The sequence below is a fragment of the Callospermophilus lateralis genome, chromosome 2 (assembly GCF_048772815.1).
Source record: "Callospermophilus lateralis isolate mCalLat2 chromosome 2, mCalLat2.hap1, whole genome shotgun sequence".
NCBI classification, from domain to species: domain Eukaryota; kingdom Metazoa; phylum Chordata; class Mammalia; order Rodentia; family Sciuridae; genus Callospermophilus; species Callospermophilus lateralis.
The window spans coordinates 196,287,644-196,310,444 of NC_135306.1; the positions used below are offsets into that span (position 1 = coordinate 196,287,644).

Genomic DNA, 22,801 nt, shown 5'->3' on the forward strand with positions numbered 1-22,801 from the left:
TCTAACCAAAGGGATTCGAAAGAGACAAAAATTATAAGAAAGAAACAATCTTAATTATTAGAGTGGTGGGTAATATTGACAAAAAATTTCATTGTTCATTTTTTAAGGGTGGATTTGACATTGTAGAGAAAAATAGTGAATTTGAGCACAAGACAATAGAAACCATCCATACCTTAAGTACAAAGAGAAAAAAAGTTTTAAAAATTTCAAAATTGTATTGATATATGTAAAATACACCAGTTCAGAAAAATAAAAATAAGATTTAACTCAAACTTTGCAATAAAATCTTGTGATCCAGAATATGAAACAATGTATTTAAAATAGAAATAAACTAACTTAAAAATTTTTATCATTCAAATAAAAAGTTTAAAAATGAAAACAAACATATGACTTCCCAATCATTCTAGTAATTATCAAATAATTAATATTAAGACAAACACCCACAGTTAAGGAATAATATCTGAGAAAAAGAATTTGGAATTACTAGAGAAAAATAAATATCAGGCAGATTCTGAAATGCATTCAACATTAATGGAACAAGTTAGTTTTTCAGTTTTACTATTGGCCAGTCTAGACGACTTCAGATAAATCTCATATAAAATCTAGCCATTCTGAAGAAATGAATGAGATGCAGAGTTTGTATTACCCCAAGGACAATTTGGAGGAAGCCAGAAAATATACAGTAAGACAAAAGGAAATAGAAATTCTATGTGCAAATTCTAATTGGTTGACTGTGAAATGTGTAAGGTTGGGTAAATCCAGGAGCCCAGAGAAAGCTAAATATGAGGGGATATTTATATTGCCACCTATAGATCAGAGTTTACAATTTGAGTCAAATTATGCTAATTTTATATTAAACTTTAAAAATGAACAAATAAACAGAAAATAACAAAATAAAAGGCTCTTAGAGTAGTATATCAAAATTAAGATTTCTCCACAAAACACTCACAATATTCAAGATAGAATCCATAATTTCTTATTACACAAAACTACTGAACAATTAAGTCAAGGCATTGTTTCAGAACAGAGCCTGGTTCTTATTTCTCCAGAATACTTCTATTCTTGGGAGTTTTCTGTGAATCTGGACCTTAGCATATGGCTTCATTAAATTTTTGACTCTCCTACTCCATCCCATGCATCAAAATTCATCTTTTGTACTAGGAAATCATAGATGGGAGGCTGTTTTCTCTTAACACAAGTATTACAATAGCTCTGCTATGTAGCACAGAACCATACTGTAAAAGATAACTTAGTATGAACACCAAAATGATTTCCAGAATAAAATCCAAAGACTTAGATTGATCTAGAAAACTTGTAAACATCCAAAAGATAAAAAAAATACTCTTATTCAAAATTGGCTAAAGGACAGAAATTTAGAAAGTATAGAAAAATCAACAAGCACATGGAAAAGTACTCATTTATGATTGTTTCTACATATATATAAATTTTTCTTAATAGGGAGATCATAAAGAAAAGTAACATTGATAGAAAGTGTCCACTAACAGTAGATTTTACTCTTGTTAAGGTTATATTGAACAACAACAACAAAAAGTTATACTGAACATTATCCAACAGGGTTTGAATATATAGGATATTATATATGAATATAATACAAATCAATGCATTGTAATTGATTTAATGCAGTGTGGTATGGCAATGGCTATCCAACTATACTATTTCCTGAGCTGGTCAGCTGCTAATTTAACTGTTGACTCATCATGAGTAATGGAGTACCATTATAACATGTAGGACTCCATGGAATTATACAGATACTTTTACTAATTTGTTACTTTCTTTGAGTTTTCCGATACTTTTTCCCACTGGGAAAGATGTAAGAATTCTTAGATAATTATTAGACATATTAAAGCAGATCTTTAAACCTCTCAGAAGATTTGGGCATCATGTTCTGCACAATTAGATGCTAAATCCTCTGGGATCATCTCTGGAAGGAAAACTATAAATTCTTCCTACCCAGAGAAAAAGAATGTATAAACTGAAATAATTTTCAATTCTTCAGTGAGGTAAGTGGATAAGAAGTGTCTTTGATCTTGATTACATGGGTATTGGTAATTTCTCATAGACCATAGACACTTTTATGGAAAATGACAAATGATTGCTCAAATAAACCACAAAAAGCATTATCACCTTTGTAAAATGGGGTTCCTTGGATTACTGCAGTGTTTTAAATCATTAAGTCCTATGTATCAAAAAGGTGTCCTAGGCCTATTTTTTTGTATTAGTATTTGGAAATTGGAAGCAAAAGGATGTCAAAAATATTTGAAAAACTGATTATCAATTAGAAATATTAATCTATTGATTAATTATATTTCTCAAAATGATTTTCAGGTAAAGTATGGGATGCTCAATTACATTTAGTTCCATGCAAATATTGAACAAATTATAACATATTTTATATAATCTTTGATAAGGGAAAATATTATTTAGGATAAATAGAGCTAATGTAATATTTGAAAGAGAATAGTTTAAGTTTTCTACAGGAAACTTGTATGTATAAAATTATAGATGTTTAGTTTTTTTATATTTTCCTAATGGGTTGCTTACTTTAGATAACTTGGAAAAAAATCATTACTCATGGAAAATATTATAATAATTTTTAAGAGTTGTGCAGGAACCACCAAACTACACAGAATTCTGATTTTACTATGCCCAAAAGTTAAAATACCACTTATTTTTGACACAAAAGAATAGACAGAGTAAGATTCAAGACATTAGCAGAGTGAGAGATAACAACTGACATGTACACTCAATTTGCAAGAGAATAATTCTTAGCAATACACTGAAGATTTTAAGGTGGTAGAATTGGTAACAGGAATTCTGAATATTCTCTCCATCTACTGCATCCTATCTTCTGTCTTAAAACCCAATGACAAGTCTTGCACAATTTCTTATTCAGAATAAAGTTGTGTAGGGGTATAAGTAATATTAGTGAACAAAGAATGGATCAGAAACAAGAATGGGCCTCGGTGGAGACAACAGACAACTTCATCCTGGAAGAAGGAATGGACTGAGTTCAGGGATCTCCAGTATCACCCTCCTCCCCTGTCCTTAGTACTTGAATCAGAAAACTAACTGGGCATCCTAAGTGAGAATTCCTAGAACTGATAACAACAGCTCTAAGTTGGCTCTAGACTATAGCTGAAAAAAGGTAAATCTGGCATTTTATAATATAACAAGTCTTTCCTTCATTTTATGACTGATTTTTTTTAACTCCAGTCATTCCTCCAGTTAAAAATTATGATGGCAGACCTATACTCCCAGGCTCAGAAGTTTAGCAAGACTCTAAGCAAACTAGCAAGACCTCGTATCAAAATAAAATATATAAATCAATGAAATAATAAGGTCTGGGAATGTGACTCAGTGGGCTCAGGTTAAGCAACTCTGGGCTCAAATCCCAGTACCAAAAAAAAAAAAAAAAAATCAATCAATTAATTAATTAATTAATTAAAATTTAAAAGTATGCTTCCAGCATTTCAGCATTTCAGGATTTCACTGAGGAAAAATTAACATCAGCAGGTTGGCAATCCAAGAGAATTAGGCTAAATCAGCTGCATGGTTTTTAATCAGAGCAGTTCTGTTTTTCTAAATTTTCATATGAATTCATTAAATAAATGATAAGGTATTTATCTTTGAAATATTTGAAAACCACAGTTGTACACTTTATAAAATCTAAATTATAAAATTTCAGGAAATTTGACATTCAGTAATAATTGCTGAAATAAATGTTCAAGTGGTATATGTGCTTTATGAATTCTGTGAGAATTCCTCACAGTATGGCATTAAAGGAAATAAAGTATATGCAGCTGAAAACTCAAAGTCCTTGAATAATCTAAATTATATCTTACTGCATTTCTACAATGTTAAAGGAAACAAAAATATATTGAATTAAATACTTGAAATCCTTGAATAATATATTTCACATATCTTTGCATAAATGGCTCCAGATCATGTTTTTTTTTAATAAGCTTATGCTAATTGGGGTTTTCCTTTTCAACAATGAAATAAAATCACAGGTGCAAGTTAAAAATGAATATGATTACCTGCAGAGGAGAAAAAGAATTCTAAAATATTGATTATAAATAAACTGATGGTCAAATTATCATGAAATATATAAAAAAAATTACTAATTAAACTACAGGCTCTTTTCAGATACAGGATAGTAGGCATGTCCTTTGAACCCATTATTTCATCATAATGAAAGGATTATTCAATGATAAATGTTATTGACTTTGAATGATATAACTAAACTCACCAACCCTCAAATACAATGTAATTAACTCATGTCCCTTAGCTGAACCCCACGAATGCTCTGCCATATTAATGGAAGAGTCAAAAAGAAGACATTGGAATTTAGAGGAAGTGGGATGAACTGGTCATGGCTAAATCCCTTACATTCACATTTACAAAGAGATAAGATTTAGAAGTGTATCCCTGAGTCTTCTGCACAACCTTTGAATTGCAGATGCTGATCTCTAATACTTCTACCATTCTGTTTATGTTGTTAACTTCTCTTAAAAATATAAAAATTCCAAAAAACCCTCACACAAAAATGAATGTTAACTAAAGAAAAACTGTGAAGCCATTTTGTGGATGAAATAAAATTGAATCTATTGTCATCAGTACCTCTGTGGTTTCGTTTCAATGCATGTGTTCCAAACATTGTGAATCTGCTGATTTTTTTATATAGTACAAATGGATGTGTTCTCATAGTAGTTAGGAGATTCTACTGTTTATATTCTTATTTAAGTGTCAGATACATAATCTATTTTTATTTCCCAGGATATGATTAAATTCCTCACACAGCCTATAAATATTATTGTTATTTTAGAAGAGATTAAAAAAATAAAAGAAAAGTGGATAAAACTCTGTCTTTCTTCCCAGAAGGGAAAACTGGACTAAATGGGCCAACAGAACCTTACACTGCTGACTGAATTTATTCTGACAGGAGTCTCCAGGCGGCCTGAGCTGCAGCTTCCCCTCTTTGGGGTCTTCCTCCTCATCTACACACTCACAGTGGTGGGCAACCTAGGCATGATCATTCTGACCAAGCTGGACTCCCGCCTGCACACACCTATGTATTTTTTTATCAGACATCTGGCTTTCATTGACCTTGGCAATTCCACTGTCATTTGTCCCAAGATGCTGGTAAATTTTGTTGTGGATCGAAATACCATTTCTCATAATGCATGTGCTACACAGTTGGCTTTCTTCCTTGTGTTCATTATCAGCGAGTTTTTCATCTTGTCCGCTATGGCTTACGACCGCTATGTGGCCATCTGCAACCCTCTGCTCTACAATGTTACCATGTCTCAGAGACTCTGTCATATGCTGGTGGGCATTCCGTACCTCTATAGCACCTTTCAGGCTCTCTTTTTCACTATTAAGATTTTCACATTGAACTTCTGTGGCTCTAAGGTCATCAGTCATTTCTACTGTGATGATGTTCCTTTGTTACCTATGCTCTGCTCAAATGCACAGGAAATAGAATTGTTAATCATACTATTTTCAGCATTTAACTTGATCTCATCCCTCCTAGTTGTCCTAGTGTCCTACCTTCTGATTCTGTTAGCCATATGCCGAATACATTCTGCAGAAGGCAGGAAAAAAGCTTTCTCCACATGTGGTTCTCATCTAACAGTGGTGGTGGTGTTCTATGGGTCTCTCTTTTTTATGTACTTGCAACCTAAATCCTCTCACTCTTTTGAGACTGATAAAATAGCCTCTGTGTTTTACACTTTGGTGATTCCCATGCTTAACCCCTTAATCTACAGCTTAAGGAACAAAGAGGTAAAAAATGCTTTCCACAGGATCTTTAAGAATCAGTGTAAGCATTTTGTTTAATATTCATTATGGAATCATGTCAAAAATAAACCATGAAAAAGAAAACATTATTTTTAAATGTTTCTTTATTTTATTCATTTAAGATCTGCAACAACAAGATTTTGATATACTCAGACATAATGAAGTGATCATTTTATATAGTTGACATATCTCCACTTCTGATTTTATTTATTTGTATCTTCTTTTATGTTAGTCTACCTAAGGACATGTCAATTTTGTTTATTTTTTATTTTGTAATTCAACTCTGAATTTTATTGATTTAATTTAAACTTTTAAAAATATTTTGTGTCCTATGATGTCATGTAATGTGGAGATGGTTCTAGGGAAGAATATGTATTCTTCTTTTTCTTGGATGCAAAATTCTCTATATAACCGTTAGACCTCTTTGGTCTAAAGTACAGGTTCAGGGAGCTCAAAAATTAGTTCAAAAGGATACATTATAACGAAACAATTAGAACCAGAAAAGCTTTTTTAAAGTGAAAGACTCTTAAAAAATGAGAGGAAATTTCATCAAAATGAAGGAAATATTAGTAGAGTAGATGAAGGGGCTTGAAGAGAAAAACAGTGACAGGAAAAGGGAAGAGGAATGGAATGAAGCTTGACTGAACTCTCCTATGTGCATGCATGGATGTGGCACAGGCGTCTTGGCATCAAGCATATCCATAGGACACTAAATTTTAAAAAGTAAACTGTAAATGGATTGAAGTGTGATGAGTGGAACGAGGGGGATATATGTGGAGGTGAGTCATGCTTGGGACCAAATTGGAGTGGGTTGTGTTTCCTGCTCTGTGATCCTGGTGTTATATATATATAACTGAAGAGAATTTATTTTTAAAAAGGAATAGAAGATGAAAAATTCTGAAAGCATCAGTAAAGAGAACTCTATAATAACAACAACTGTGACATCAAAACCATAAATCATGCATGTGGGTGAAAAATGAGTAGAACTGCAGAGTTTTTATACGTGAGAGAAGTTAGGTTGCTGTTGCTAAATAGACTAGCATAACAGCACATTTTATTTAAATCTCATGGTAAATGCAAATCAAAAACTTCTAATAGACTCACAAGGGATAAAGAGACAGGAATCAAAACATCACTATAAAATATCAACAAATAAAAAGGAAAAGAGCAAGAGAGAAATAAACAAAGTTTTTCAAAATAACCAGAAAACAATTAATACAACTCAATATTAAACATCCACCCATAATTACTTTTTAAATGTAAGCCATCTTAACTGTCCAGTAAATAATGATAGGGTAGCTCACTGGATTAATTTATTTGTTTTGAATAACCCTCAAAATACACTGCTTAGGAAGTTGCCTAAATGTTAAAATATATTTTGTTCATTAGGAACTTATTCTGACTATAGACCTCTACTCTGTGTTTCTAACATTGATAGTCTTAAAATAATGGTTGAGGTGACATCCACAATTTTTTGTGTGTGTGTGTGTGTTTAGATAATATTGAGTCTACTAAGCATGTCTTTAAACCAAATCAGATAATGCATTCCTTTTTTTCTCTTTTTCATATTGAACCATATTGTATCTGTAGGCAATTTGAAAGGTATTATGTACCTGGTATGATGTGTCTGGATATGAAATGTCCCTCAAATGCTTAGTGTCAAAGACTTTGTCCCCCATTCAGCAATGTTCATTGGAGAAGCTTTTGGAAGCAATTGGATCATGAGGGTTCTGAGCTCATCAGTGTAGATTAATTCTCTGATAGATGAATAGACTAGTGGGAGGTGGGAGCTAGATGGAGAAATGTGGTCATTGGCATGCTCTTATGGATGGTAACTTGTCCCTGGTTCTGTCTCTCCCCAGAGTAATACAGCCACTGATGATGAACTAAAACCACTGAAGCCATAAGACAAAATAAACCTGTATACCTTTAAGTGGTTGATAACAGGTATTTTGGTTATAACAATTAAGTACTACTATAAATTCTAAATATGCAAGTAGGCTTAACTTTTATGTAGTTTTAAAGTAATTGTGGTAATGAGCCTCTGAAAAATTATTTTTGTTGTTGTTGACATTTTCCTTCTGACCTCCCAGAGCAGATTTTTAACATTTACTATATGTACATATAAATTACATAGTACTTAAACACACATACTTTTTCAGTGATAAACTTCAGCTTTTATTTGGATTCTTCACTTTTTGATGTATATTTTCTTCAAACAAAATTTCTGTACATGATTTTTAGAAAATGATCCTGTTTCAAAAAACTTGTAAATTAATGAATGTTATATTTTTCTTTAACTTTTTTATTTCTCAATAGTTCTTTTGGGAAAATTCAAAGTAAAGTCTTTTTTTATTACGATTTTTGTTATTTTTAGTTACATATGACTGTAGAATGTATTTTGACAAATTATATATATAGAGAATGTAACATATTCTATTTAGGATCCCATTCTTGTGGTTGTACATAATGCAGAGTTACCCTTGTCATGTTTTCAATACAAGGCTAGAAAAGTTATGCCCGATTAATTCTATTCTCCTTCCTACTCCTTTTCCCATTCCCTTCCCTTAGTTCCCCTTTGACTAATCCAATGGATTTCTATTATTCTCCTGCATACCCTCCCTTGTTTTGGATTAGTATCCATATATCAGACAGAATATTCAGCCTTGAGTTTTTTTGGGACTGGCTTATTTCACTTATTATGGTATTTATTCTCTAGTTCCATCCATTTCCTGGAAAGTGACATTATTTCATTCTTTTTATGGCTGAGTGATATTTCATTGTGTATATATGCTACATTTTCTTTACACATTTATCAATTGAAGAACACATATTGTTTCCATAGCTTGGCTATTATGAGTTGAGCTGCTATAAATATTGATGTTGCTGCATCACTTTAGTATGCTGATTTTAAGTTCTTGGAGTATAAGCTGAGGAGTAAGACAGGTGCATAAAACTCATCTCTAGGTGGATAAAGGATCTAGGCCATTAGTCCAGAGTCTCTGCACTTACTAGAAGAAAAAGTAGGCCCAACTTTCCAGCATGTTGATTTAGGAACCAACTTCCTCAATAAGACTCCTAAAGTACAATTAAAATGAAGAATCAGTAAATGGGATGGTAACAAACTTCTTTGCAGTGGAGGAAACAATTAAGCACCGTGAACAGAGAGCTTACAGAATGGGAGAAAATATTTACCACCTGTGCTTCAGATAAAGCATTAATCTTCAGGTTATATAAAGAACTAAAAAAAATGAATAATCCAATCATTGAGTGGGAAAAGGTACTGAATATATACTTCACAGAAGAATAAATATGAATGGTTGAAAAACATCAATGAAAAAATGTTCAATATCTTTAGCAACTAGAGAAATGCAAATTTAAACTACACTGATATTCCAAAATAAAATCTTAGCAAAAACAACAAAAAAGACCTTATTAAAATACCAAGAGCTTCACTTTCAAGAACATACAAGATTGTAAGTAGAGAAAGAAAGATATCTGTACAAATGGAAAACAAAATGAGCAGGAGTAGATATTATCAGAGTTCTTAGCCAGAGGCTTGACTCTGGAAATCCCAGCAGACCAGATTGGGCCACCTGCCACCTGAAGAGTCCAATCAGGGACAAATAGTGGTGATACTGATATTATTCAGTGTGACATTATGGGGAAGAAACAGGGTCCCTGTGTTCTAAGCCCTGTCGTCAAGATAGCGATAAGAGATTCCAGTTAATATAGGGCATGGACAGAAAACAGGGGCAAAAATTAGGCATAGTCATGCAGTCTTCATCAAAAAATGACCTGACTGATAGTCACATCAAGTCTGGCTCTGTGGGATTCTGCTGACTCTGAGGAACTAGCCATTGTTTGTGTGGGCAAGTTTCTGTCATGAAATGATGACTTCCACTTAGCGAGGCAGCCTCAGTTCCCATCATGGAGGGATTGATCAGCAAGACTCTCTCATTCTAGAACCCTGAAAATACCTCAGTTACTCTTATTTTGGTTTCTTCAGTCTTGAAAGGAAGTGAACAATACACTCCCCAAAACACTTGTATTAGAATATCTAGAAATGTGAACTAAAATTTTAAAAGATGTGCATTAAAATTTATATTGTAAAACATGGGAGGGAAGGAATAACAATATCTGCTGCCCAAAACAATGGAAAATTGGGAGAATATATATGTCACATACATTTTAAGATGTTTGATGATTGTCAGAACAGTGCTAGGCCATGGTGGGGAAGGGGCACAATTACTTGATCCTGGTATGGGATGGTGGTGGCACAGAAGAACACAATGGTCATGCTGAGATAAAAACAAAAAATCATGTTGAAGTGTTCTGAAGTGCCCAGAAAATAGGGACCTGACTATTTCAGTGAAGAGATCTTGGCAAGGAAAGTGATTAAGAAATCAACATAGAATCTATTTTACACTTTATATGGCCCTTAAACTGCACTGATTAATATGAGACTCCATAAGGTCAAAGTAACATCAACTGTAAGGAAAGAAAACCTACCAAGAATCTGTATGATGGGAACTACCAAACCCTAGGAAGACACTCACTGTGTTCTAAGTCCATTCAATAAGGACACCAGAAGGGAGAAGAAAAGGCCTCAGAGGAAAGAGTTAATTAAGCTCCACTCTTGCAGATAGCAACACTAAACTTCAAACGGATTGGATTAACATGAGTTTAAGTAAATCAACTGTCTGCTAAACACCAGAGCAAAATGATTCTGACACTTCATATTAAAATGTTTGTGATGTCCAGCATCCAAATAAGTACTTATTTCAACTAATGGTGGAAAATATTATCCATAATTGTAAGAAAAATCAATTACCAGAAGTAAAACCATCATGTTAGAAATGGTAGATTTAGTAGAAAATAACTTTAAAACACTTACTTCCAAGGATTTCAATGTAAACAGGGATATTAGAAAGAGACATAGAAATTATAAGGTAAACATGGATTATTAGGACTAAATGTACTGTTGACAAAAAAATAATTTCCATTGTTTATTTTTTTAAGAGCAAATTTGACAGTGCTCAGGGAAAATAGTAAGTTTGAACACAAGACAATAGAAACCAGCACATGTCAAGTACAGAGAGAAAGAAAAATGGGTTAAAAATTACAAAATTTGTAAGGTATATGTGAAATAAATTATTTCAGAAGATGAAATAAAAAATAAGAATGTATTAAGACTTTTCAATAAAAGTGGTAAGTCAGAATAACATGGGATAATACATTTACAGCAGTGAAAATATACCAAATATATTTTTTTAAATCATTTGAACAAAAATGTTAAAAATGAAAAGAAAAATATGACTTTCTGATCCTTCTGGTAAGTATCAAAAAAGTGATGATAAGACAAACTACCCCACCAGTTTTAAACAATACCATAGAAAAATAGTCTGAACTTACTAGAGGCAGGTTGTGAAATGCATTTCACACTAAATGAATGAGTAATTTTCTCAGTTTTACCTCTTGTAGTTTGAGGAAATGCCCAGTCTTGACAACTTGACAGCAATCTCACATAAACTCCAGTCTTTCAGAACTAATGAACATGAAGCAAAATTTGTAACAATCACAGCCCAAGGAAAATTTGAATACATCCCAGAAAAGATAATCAGAATGATGAAAATACACGTTCTGTGTTCAAACTCTAATTTGTTAACTGTGAAATGTGCAGATGAGAGTGGACGCACCAGTACAGAGGAGGTTAAATATGAATGGATATTTATATTGCAACCTGTAGCTCAGAGTTCACATTTTGAGTCAAATTATACTAATTATCTCTTAAACTTATTAAACAAAAACAAACAAACCAAAATTCTTCTTAGGGTAATACACCAACATTCAAACTTTTCAAAAAAAATACAATATCCAAGATAGAATACATAATTTCATGATACACAAAAGTACAAGACAATTAAATCAAGGCATTATGTGAGAACAGAGCCTGGTTCTTATGTCTTCAGAATCCTTCTATTCTTGGGAAGGTTCTGTGAACCTGGACCTTGGCATATGGCTTCATTAAATTTCTGGCTTCTCCTACCTCCCCAATCCTAAGCATCAAAATTTATCTTCTGTATGAGGAAGTCATGGATGTGAGGCTATTTTCTCTGATACTAGTGATACAATAGCTATGCTATGTAGCATTGAAGGATGCTGAAAAAGAGAAATAAATATGAACAGAAAATGATATCTAGAAGAAAATCTAGATAATTAATTTAATCTAAAACATATATAAACATTGCAATAAAAGAATTACAACCGTATTTAAAAATGGACTAAAGTTTAGAAATTTTATAGGTGCAGATAAGTGAATAACCAACACGGTAACATGGAAAGGTGTTTATCAATAGTTATCACATAAGTAAAAACTAAAATTACAATGAGATAGCATTTTGTGCCAATTCTTATTTCTAGTTTTAAAACTGAAAATTAAAAGTAAAACATCTTTCAACACGTATTATTGATGGTAATGAGGAAAATAACCCCTTGATGCTTAGCTGTTGGTAACAAAAAGTGTTAGAATAAATGTGAAAATCTTACATTTCTTGCCACAGCCAGACTGGCTGGGCAAAATAACCAGGGGGTGATGAATAACTTGTGTACGTTGATACAGCAGGAGTAGGAGCCATTTATTGTAGGACCAGAGCAATATTTATACATTCCACTCAGCCTATCTTAATTAGCATAAACTAGATATAGCAGTCAACCAATAAGGAATCTCCACACTTAATGGCTCACTTGCTTTTGTTACTTCACAAACCATTCCCTCTGGCATTTTGCCAGGCGCCATCCAGACTTGTTTACAGACTCTAACAATTTCTTATAAAGATCTTAGGATCCAGTAATTCAACTCGTGGATCTACAGCCAAGAAAACTGTACTCTTGTGTCAACAAACATACTTGCATAGAAACATTTAAAGTAGACTTTTCATAAAGACCCCAAATTTATATAAGCACCAATAGAAGAACTGGGAAAGCAATAGTAGGATCTGCATGCATCAGAGTGCACACAATATGAATGGATTTCAAAAGTGATATGCTGAGTGAAAGAAACCAGAACAAGACTGCTATTCCACATTTATAAAATTCAAGACCAGAAAAAAAGTCTGGAGGGAGGGTTCAGTGACCTGGAACTGAGAAAATGTTGTTTGGGGCTTAAAGCATGAGAAACATTTTCTAATGATGGATGAGGCCTAACAAGGTTCAACACATGATAGAATTTCCTTTGGTATTGAAAATATTCTCTATCTTGATATAAGCATTAGTTTATAGGCACAAATGAAAATATTTTTAAAAGATTCATTAATCTGTACACTTCAGTTCCCTGTTTCTATATATGTAATTTTTTCTTAATACAGAAATCATAAAAGAAAAGGACATTGATACAAATAGTTAGAGATGGTGTCCATTAACAGTAGTTTGTACCTTGTTAAGGAGACATTGAATATTATCCAACTGAGGTTGGATATTGCAGTTCCATTGCAGTTGTTTTAAAGAAGTGTGCTACGACAATCACTATCCAACTACATAGTATTTTCTGAGCTTGTAAACTGCTACCTTAAATATTAACTCATTGTGTGAAATTCTGTGCCATTAGATTATATAGGCCTCTAAAGAATTGTACAGATCATTTATTTTGGTTTTGTTCCTTTGCATGAGTTGTCCCATACCTTTTCTCAATAGAGAAAATGTAGGGATCCCTGGATAATTATAAGACATTATCAAGGCAGATTTTTAAGTCTCTCCAAAGATTTGGGCATAATGATCTGCATGAATTAGATGCTACTTCCACAGGGAGCATCCTAGAGAGGGAGGAAAACCATAAAATTCTCCCACCTAGGAAAAAGGGATGCATAATATGAGAACAAAACAAATTGATTATTCAGTAAAGGTGAGTGGAAAAGAATTGTCTTTGACCTTGCTCACATGGATAATATCTCATAGATACAGACACTCATAGGGCAATTGACAGACAATTGCTTCAAATATACCACAAAAATCATTATTATATTTGCTAATTGCGTTTCCCTGGAGTACTATGGTGTTTTAGGGTGCTAAATCCATGAACTATTCTAAATTTTAGAACTATGGTAGTTTTTAGCAATACACTGAAGATTTCAAGATAGTAGAATTGATAACAGGAATTCTGAATCCATTCTCCATCCACTGCATCCCATCTTCTATCTTAAAATCCTAGGACAACAAGTCTCACACAATTTCATATTCAGAATAAAATTGTGTATAATTCATATTTGTGGACAAAGAGTGGACCTGAAACAAGAGTGGACCTTAATGGAGACAACAACAGACTACTTCATCCTGGAAGAAAGATTAGACACAGTTCAGTGATATGTAGCATCACCCACTTTTAGCCCTAAGTTCTTGAATCAGAAAGCCAAAGGGGCACCTATAGTGACCAGTTCCTAAAACTGCTGCAACAGATACATATTGGTTCTTCACTGTATCTGCTCCAAGCTGTGGGTTTGAGCATCATGGTGAGCTCCCAGAAGTTACTGCCTCATAGCTGAAAAAGGTAAAGTTGCCATATGATTGCATAATAACTCTCTCCTGCATTTTATTGTACTGATTTGTTTTTAACTCCAGTCACTTGTCCAATTAAAACTCATGCTTAGAGAATTCCAAGTTTTTTCTGCAGAAAAAGTGAAGGTGGTAGGAAGGGAATCCAAGACAATCAGTCAAAACCAATAAATCAGGCATTACCTTTAAGCAGAGCATATTTTACTGACTCTTCATGTAAATATATAAAATTGATGGTGAAATAATTATCACTGAAATATTTGAAATGCCCAGCAAAGTTCTCTGTAAATAATGCTTCATGAAATTTCAGGAAATTTGACAGTAATAAATATACTGAATAAATGTTCAAGTAAATACTTCGTGTGTGTGTGTGTGTGTGTGTGTGTGTGTGTGTGTGTGCTATCAGTGGTCTCCAAATTATATTCAAGGAAGCAAACCAGGTGGAAAGGAAAATTCAAAGTTGTTGAATAATATAAATCATCTATTTTTGTATTTCTATGGTGATATATTAATGAAAGTCATATATTGAATTAAATTCTTGAAGTCCATCAATAATATAAGCCATATATTTTCACAGGAGTAGGTACAGATCATGTGTTTATTTAAGTTTATGCAAATTTGGAGCTTTACTTTTCAAAAATGAAATAAAAACATACCTGCAAGTTGAGAAATGAATGTAAATATAGAATATAAAAATAATTTTAAAATACCAATTTTCAGTAAACTAGAATTCAAAAGTATCATGGAATATATAATCATTTATAACAATTCTGTTAATGAAACTGCAGACAGTTTTCAGATACTGAGTAGGAGGTGTATTCATTAGAGCTATTATTATGTCATAATGGGAAAGATTATTCAATAAAAAGTATTATTGACTTGGAACCACATAACTATACCGAGTGAGTCTCAAATACATTTTAATTAACTCAGTCTTTCCTGTATTAATGGAAGAGCCATAGAGAAGCTGTTGGAATTTAAAGAGAAAGTGAAATGAATGGTCATGGCTAATTCCCTTACATTTACAACATTCACACAGAAATAACATTTTGTAAGTGCATTACTAGGCCTTCCCCAGAACTTGGAAGTACAGATATGGAGTCCCAAAATTTAAGGACCATGACGCTCATCTTGGCTCTCCCTCTCTCTTTAGCAATATAAAAATTTCATGAAAACTCTGAGATAAAAAATGAGTGTTTACTAAAAAAAAAACATTTTGGGGTTATTTTCTAGAAGAAAAAAAATTAAATCTTTCTTCATCAGTACTGATCTGACTCTGTTTTCAAATGCTAGGCTCCAAATATCATTGACTGTTTGGGGTGTTTAATTTAGGTCATAAAATTTATGTGTTCCAAAGGAAATGTTTCTCTGGGGAGGCAGAAGTTTCTATTATTTGTGCTCATTTGGAAGTCACACACAGAAATAATTCTTCTTTCCCATAGTATGAATAAATATCCCCATTCTTTATATAAATATTAAGATTATTTTAGATTACACTCACTAAAAGAAGTGAATAAACTGTCCTGTTTCCAGGAGGGAAGAAGAAACCTGGACTAAATGGGCCAACAGAACCTTACAGTGCTGACTGAATTTATTCTGACAGGAGTCTCCAGGCGGCCTGAGCTGCAGCTTCCCCTCTTTGGGGTCTTCCTCCTCATCTACACAATCACGGTGATGGGCAACTTAGGCATGATCATTCTGACCAAGCTGGACTCCCGCCTGCACACACCTATGTATTTTTTTATCAGACATCTGGCTTTCATTGACCTTGGCAATTCCACTGTCATCTGTCCCAAGATGATGATGAATTTTTTTGTGGATCAAAATATCATTTCCTTCTATGCATGTGCCACCCAGATGGCTTATTTTATTTTGTTCATCATCAGTGAACTTTCCATTTTGTCTGTCATGGCCTATGATCGTTACGTGGCCATCTGCAACCCTCTACTCTACAATGTCATCATGTCTCAGAGACTCTGTCATGTGCTGGTGGGCATCACATACCTCTATAGCACCTTTCAGGCTCTCTTGTTCCCTATAAAGTATTTCACATCGACCTTCTGTGGCTCTAAGGTCATCAGTCATTTTTACTGTGATGTTGTTCCATTGTTACCTATGATCTGCTCAGATGCGCAGGAAACAGAATTGTTGACGATACTATTTTCAGCATTTAATTTGATCTCCTCCCTCCTGATAGTCCTAGTATCTTACCTTCTGATTTTGCTAGCCATATGTCGAATGCATTCTGCAGAAGGCAGGAAAAAGGCTTTCTCCACATGTGGTTCTCATCTCACAGTGGTGGTCGTATTCTATGGGTCTCTACTTTTTATGTATGTGCAGCCCAAATCCAGCCACTCCTATGAAACTGATAAACTGGCCTCTGTATTTTACACATTAGTTATCCCAATGCTTAACCCCTTGATCTATAGTCTAAGGAACAAAGAGGTGAATAATGCCTTCCAGAGGGTACTCAAAAATCACTGCAAGTTGTGTTTTTGATGCTCACTGTGGAATATTTTTATAATAAAGCACAAAAAAGGCACCCATCATATAACAATGCTTCTCATGAAATAATTGGATTTCATTTATCCCCAAAGCAAAGTCTAGTTATAATATATATTATTTCCCTTATATGTACCAATCTGCTTCTCGCATATAAGATCTCAATAAATTTTAACTTTCTATCATTTGTCTCTTGTGATTTAATGCTTCATGGTTGATTGGCTTTTTGTTCCACAGAACTTTGCATTTTTCTAAATACTTTTTAAAATATATATTTCATAAGTAAACTGTATTTTTCTTTAAATCAGTTATTGTTTAATGTAGCATCTTCCTTAGCCTGTTATTAGTGTAATATGCTTTCTTTGCCTATATATAGGCTGCAGCAATATATATAATATATATTTATATATATAACATATATAATATATATATATATATATATATATATATATATATATATATATCTGCTTATCCATCATCTTTCTTTTCAAGATTACTCATCTTAGTACGGTTGACAATTTGGTTTGGATATTATATTCAGATGTTGGGAAAAATAGGTTGTTTATAAACATAGCTATCTTCTAAATATTATATACCAACAGGACAAAAGTTACATTATTGGTATAAAATACACCCTAGGTAAAATTCATTGTTATATTTATGCCTCCTTCTTTTATTGTATTGATGCATCTTTAGTGAGAGACGGTATTATTTTCAAATATCATACACTGGAAACTACATGTAATTTATTTATTATATATGTTCATGTTAAAACAATCTCCAAGATAATAGTACATGAAGTCTATTGCCTATGCTGTTGTCTCTATCCAGATAGTTTTTTGGGTAAACCTGCATGTAATGTGGACCATCTAACAACGGTGAAAATATTCATTCTAACGTTCATCATGCACTGTGCTGAATTGTAGACATCTGTTCAGTGCTGGACAGCTCAGACATAATCATCCTCACCAAGATGGATTTTGAGCTAACAGCATACACTTACATGTTTTCTCAGACACCTATTTTTCATTGATGCTTGTTATTCTATAATTGTGTGAACCAAAATGTTAGTAATTTTTTATGAATCAAAAAATATATATTATTTTTTGTTTCTCAGCAAGCTTTCTTTTGTTCATTATTAGTGAATATTTTAATCTAAAGGATACCCATGAGACAATTTTTAACCCTCTTCTCTACACAGTCACTTTGGCACTAACGTTTCTCAGTTGCTGTTAACAATCCCTTAGCTCTCCTACACTTTAATGTTTCTCCTGGTCCCCATAAACACTTTCACTTTATCCTCTGTGGCTACAAGGTCATCAGTCATTTCTACTGTGACAGTCACCCCGTTTGATCTTTGATCAAATAGAAATTGGTCACAAAGTAGAGGAATGTGGGTCATAGATTAAGCAGATTTGAAATAAATTATGGTGGCTAGGAAGCACGCATTAACATGAATTAAGAGCATCCTAAAAAGAAATAAAGGGAATGGTTCCATTATTAGTGTTCCAAGAAGTTCATCAATCTTTGATAAAAAGGTGAAAAAACGCAGAATTTTTATGAAAATGGCAAATTGCTAATGATTTGTCCTTAGAAGTCTGTAAGAATGATGACAAGGTACAGTGCATCTCAGAAGAAGCAAAGTCCCTCAAAGAAACATTTATTCCCATAAACTTCTGCTTCTCTGACTCATACCATTTCATGTTAGCTTCATCAGTTAGGAATATTAATTCAAGCATAAGACAATGAATGTCCAACAAAACATACTGACTCTGATATTGTCAAGCTACTGAACTAATGAAAACAAAAGCTATCAGAACCCCCAATCCTACATTTTTTGTTGTTCAATTAAGCCATCTTCCTTGCGTCAGCATTTGTGAAATGGTCCATTGAATGCATGAATAAAGCACTCCTAAATGCTCTCATGGGGAAAGACAAAAAACACATATGGAATTGTGAATGTTGGGCACCATGTTATTCTGGTGTATGCCATTCACATAGACCAAAATGAGAAAAACTTCACCCTCTGTAGAGATGTACAGTACATTGAGTATTGGAAGGAACACCAAAAAACTCAGGAACATGTCAACCTCTATAAAATATACTTTGTCAATTCACCTACACAGCTTATCATTTAAAGAGTTTTTGAAAACATGAGCCTAAGGAAGTATTAAGGATTTTCAGTATGAATTTTGAATATTATTATTATTGGAATAAGAAATAATTTTGATTAACTGAAATACTCCATGATTATAAAATTCCTTATATACCAAAGTGTCAAATTGTATCTGCATATGATTTCTGCAGGGAAAATAATCTGGGAATAAAATTCAGAACAACAGTTGCATGAGGATGGGAGGATACATGAGGGTAAGGTACATGGAAATTTTCCTATGATGGAAGGCCTGTGGTGGATGTTAAAAAGCACAAAAGAAAACGATTTGGCATTTAAAATGATCTATTATTGTCATTCCAGTATTAATATATCTAATAATAGAATTTAAATCACAATTTTGTTTTAAAAAGTTCCAGGTTTTACTGTGTACAAATTCTTACACATATGCATGTCAATGAGAAGAAACCATGCATAAATGGTGTGAGATATGTGATATTGTTCTGTATTAGATTTCACTCTTAACATGATTGTACTTTTTCCAACAGTGGTGGAATTGCAGCTCAGAAAATACCACTGTTGGGTATACATCATAATAAAACCCATCACATAACAATAATTGTTACAGTTTTGAGAAAATAAAAGGAATTGTACTTCTATCAAGCACATAGAAATAAATTAAGATTTATTTTCAAACTTTCAGTCTTAATATATGTAACTTAAAAAAAAATTTTGGTTTATCTCCTTTTGGTGTCTTCCCTGTAAGGTAATAGTAATCTCTAGCTCACAGGAAAGAGCTAAATAGCACATTTTTAACTCTGCTTCTACTATATATTTTAATATTTAAAATAAATTGAAGGAAAAAAACCCTGTGTGATAGTGGTAATTTCACGATGGCTTTGGAATTGTTCTATTTTTCAGGGATGAAGCTGATTTCAAAGTACTTTCCATTATTGCATATTATACTCTGGGAATGTAGGTAAATGAGTGTCTTCAAGTCAGTAAACTCTCCAGGGAATCATTCATATTATTATGTTGTTTTTCTCCTTTCTGTGATTTTTCTCCTACACTTTATCACTGGGGAACAAGTAGGGGTGACTTCAGTGCTTTTTTTTTTTTTTTTTTTTTTTTTTTTTTTTTTTTTATTGAGTCACTCAGATACCTTGGGTATAATGAACTGAACACATTGCATGCTATTTCCTCAGGGAACATCACAACTAAAGGAGAAAACCATAAATTCTTTGTATGCCAAGAAAAATAACAGTTATTTAGGAGAAGGAAATCCTATATTTCATTGAAGGTGAGTAAGAATTGTTATGGACTTGCATAATCACCTGGTTTGGTAATTTTCTATTACTCCCAGATTCTGACTGTATGATCAATGAGAGCTGATTCATTTCAATTCACTTCAAAAACAATCAATCTTTTTTGTTTACTGCTATCCCTTGGATGAATCATTTGTTTTCAGGTAACCAAATTCTAAGGACTCAAAGAAATGTCCTAGAACTATTTTATTTGTGAGATTTCAATGTGGTATTCAGATATTACAAGTGAAAAGTAAGACAGGAAATTAAAAAAAAAAATCCAACACTGATCTCATCAATTGGAATCTTTATAAGATTAGAATTCCCAGATAAAATGTTGAATGTCCAATTTCATTTGATTTTAGATAAATGAAAAATAACATTTACTGTATCTGCTATACAATATTCAATAAATAAAAAATCATTTTAATGTAAATACATAAAAACACATATTTTACAAAAGAACATTTTAAGATGAACTTTTCTATAGGAATATTTTATCAAATGCAATTAAGTTTTATTTAATGTTATCCTGAGTGTGAATGTGCAGAGGATATAGTCATCTATTTGAATTATTGTTTGCACAAGTTTTCTTACTTCAGAGCCTGCTATTTTTTTCTTCCCATACTGAAAATTCCAAACATTTGTGTAGATGAAAAGTAATAGAATGATTTGTAAGAGTTATGAAGTTATGGAGAAACTCCTGAATCCCTAATAATTCTTACTATGAACATGAATAAAGATTGGAAAATCAGTCAGTCCTCTGCCTACATTTTGCATTCTAATGGTTAGCCTGATATAGAGATAATAAACATATATCATGATATTCAGAGGAGATTTTAGATGTTCTTGCAGGAAGAAGCCTGGGTAAAGCAAAGGAATCCAGATATTTTGAGAGTAATGTAATAATTGGCACTGAATATGGATATATATATATTTTTTAAAGCAGCAAAAAAAAAAAAAGATTATTTGAAGCTTCAAATTCCTAACTTTGTTATTGGAATTCTGAATTTCTTTGTTCAATCCAGTGTATATTCTATTGCATCATAAACACCTAAAATAGTAGTCTCTGTTACCCTGTAAACTCCAAATAACATTTTCAAAAGGCAACAAGCTTATTGTTCGTACTTATGAGTGAGGAAAGGTCCTGAAACTAGAGGATACTCAATGCAGAAAGAGCAGAAAGTTCATTCAGGAAGAACGGATGGAAATGACTCCACAATCCCCAGGGTCACCCTCCAGCCCAGCACCAACATGAGCCGGTTCTAGAGCTACTAAAATGCCACCAGGTGGTTCTGGATGGCAGCTTCTCCAGACTACAGTCCTGGGCCATTGGGTAGTTTCCAGAAGTTTCTACCTGACAGTTTTGCAGGCTAAAACTTGTACTCTTCTAAGTACTCGTTCTCTTTTGCATTTTACCTGTGTATGCTGATATCCAATTTCTTCTCAAATCAAAAATCATAGTTACAGAGTTCTACATATTCATTGAGGAGACTCTGAATGTGATAGGAAGAGAATTTTAAGATATTAGTCTAGAATATGCTTATCATCTTTAATTAGAGCACTTCTATATTCTTTTACTGACTGTTCATATTTATTTTGTTATTACTAAAATATCTAAAAGTAGAGAGTTATGCTCTCTAAATATTACATTTAAAATTCTATAAATGATTTAGCTGTTACTACTATACAGTATAATAAATGCTGATATATGTATATATCTTAAATTCCTAATAGAACCTCTTATCTTATAATATTATGCAAAATGAAATAAATCATATAAAACTAAATAATCAAAACCCATGTATATTGAGCTAAGCTAAGGAATATATCTGTATATTGTGTGTCTTGAAACCTATACTACTCAATTAAGGATTTATGTTCTTCAAAAAGAAAGTAAAATTACACAATACTTGAGAAACATTTGAATATTTATTTTGAAAGGAAAAAGAATCTTAGAGTTTTAGTATGAATATACCATTTCTCAACAACCATATAAATATGAAAAAATTAACTTTATTAATTATATTATAAGGATATTCACAAAGGAATGCTTTAATAACCATTTGTACATCAGATAAGATCATTGCTTAATGTCATAAATTTTTAATCATTTATATATGCCCACAAATTACAATGTACAGTATTATCCTTATTCAATTTTCAATTCCCTGTTAGTTGGACCCCATAACTGTCTGTGGTCCAACTGCAACATGTTATTTGTTAACATATTATTTGTTAAAGTGTGATAGAGTGGAAGTCAGAATGGAAAGAGAGAGTGAGTTTGATTGATTGGGGCTGACATATCTTGCCTTTGCAAGTCAGACAAAAATACATCTCTGTGAGTTCACTGAGAAAAGACTATAGAACGCCTTCAAGTACAAATGAGGTGCCCAATATTTAAATTTCATTTGTTTCATGTTTCTTAACCTCTATCTTTAAAAGTACCAAAATGCCACAAATATTGTCTGATAAAAATGGAAGTATATTAATAAAAATTTGACTCCATTGTATA

The 22,801-nt window shown here is 32.7% G+C and overlaps 2 protein-coding genes across 2 annotated transcripts; both read left to right on the forward strand.

Annotated features, from left to right (window-relative positions):
- Positions 1-4,917: 4,917 nt before the first annotated feature.
- Positions 4,918-5,859, forward strand: LOC143391774 (olfactory receptor 8K5). The gene has a single exon (XM_076844526.1). The coding sequence runs from the start codon at positions 4,918-4,920 to the stop codon at positions 5,857-5,859; it is 942 nt and encodes a 313-aa protein (XP_076700641.1).
- A 10,065-nt stretch (positions 5,860-15,924) lies between these two features.
- LOC143390476 (olfactory receptor 8K5-like) lies at positions 15,925-16,866 on the forward strand. The gene has a single exon (XM_076842860.2). The coding sequence runs from the start codon at positions 15,925-15,927 to the stop codon at positions 16,864-16,866; it is 942 nt and encodes a 313-aa protein (XP_076698975.1).
- The last annotated feature ends 5,935 nt before the right edge of the window (positions 16,867-22,801 follow it).

Coding starts and splice junctions, on each gene's coding strand:
- LOC143390476 (XM_076842860.2), top strand. CDS start 15,925: ATGGGCCAACAGAACCTTACAGTGCTGACTGAATTTATTCTGACAGGA.
- LOC143391774 (XM_076844526.1), top strand. CDS start 4,918: ATGGGCCAACAGAACCTTACACTGCTGACTGAATTTATTCTGACAGGA.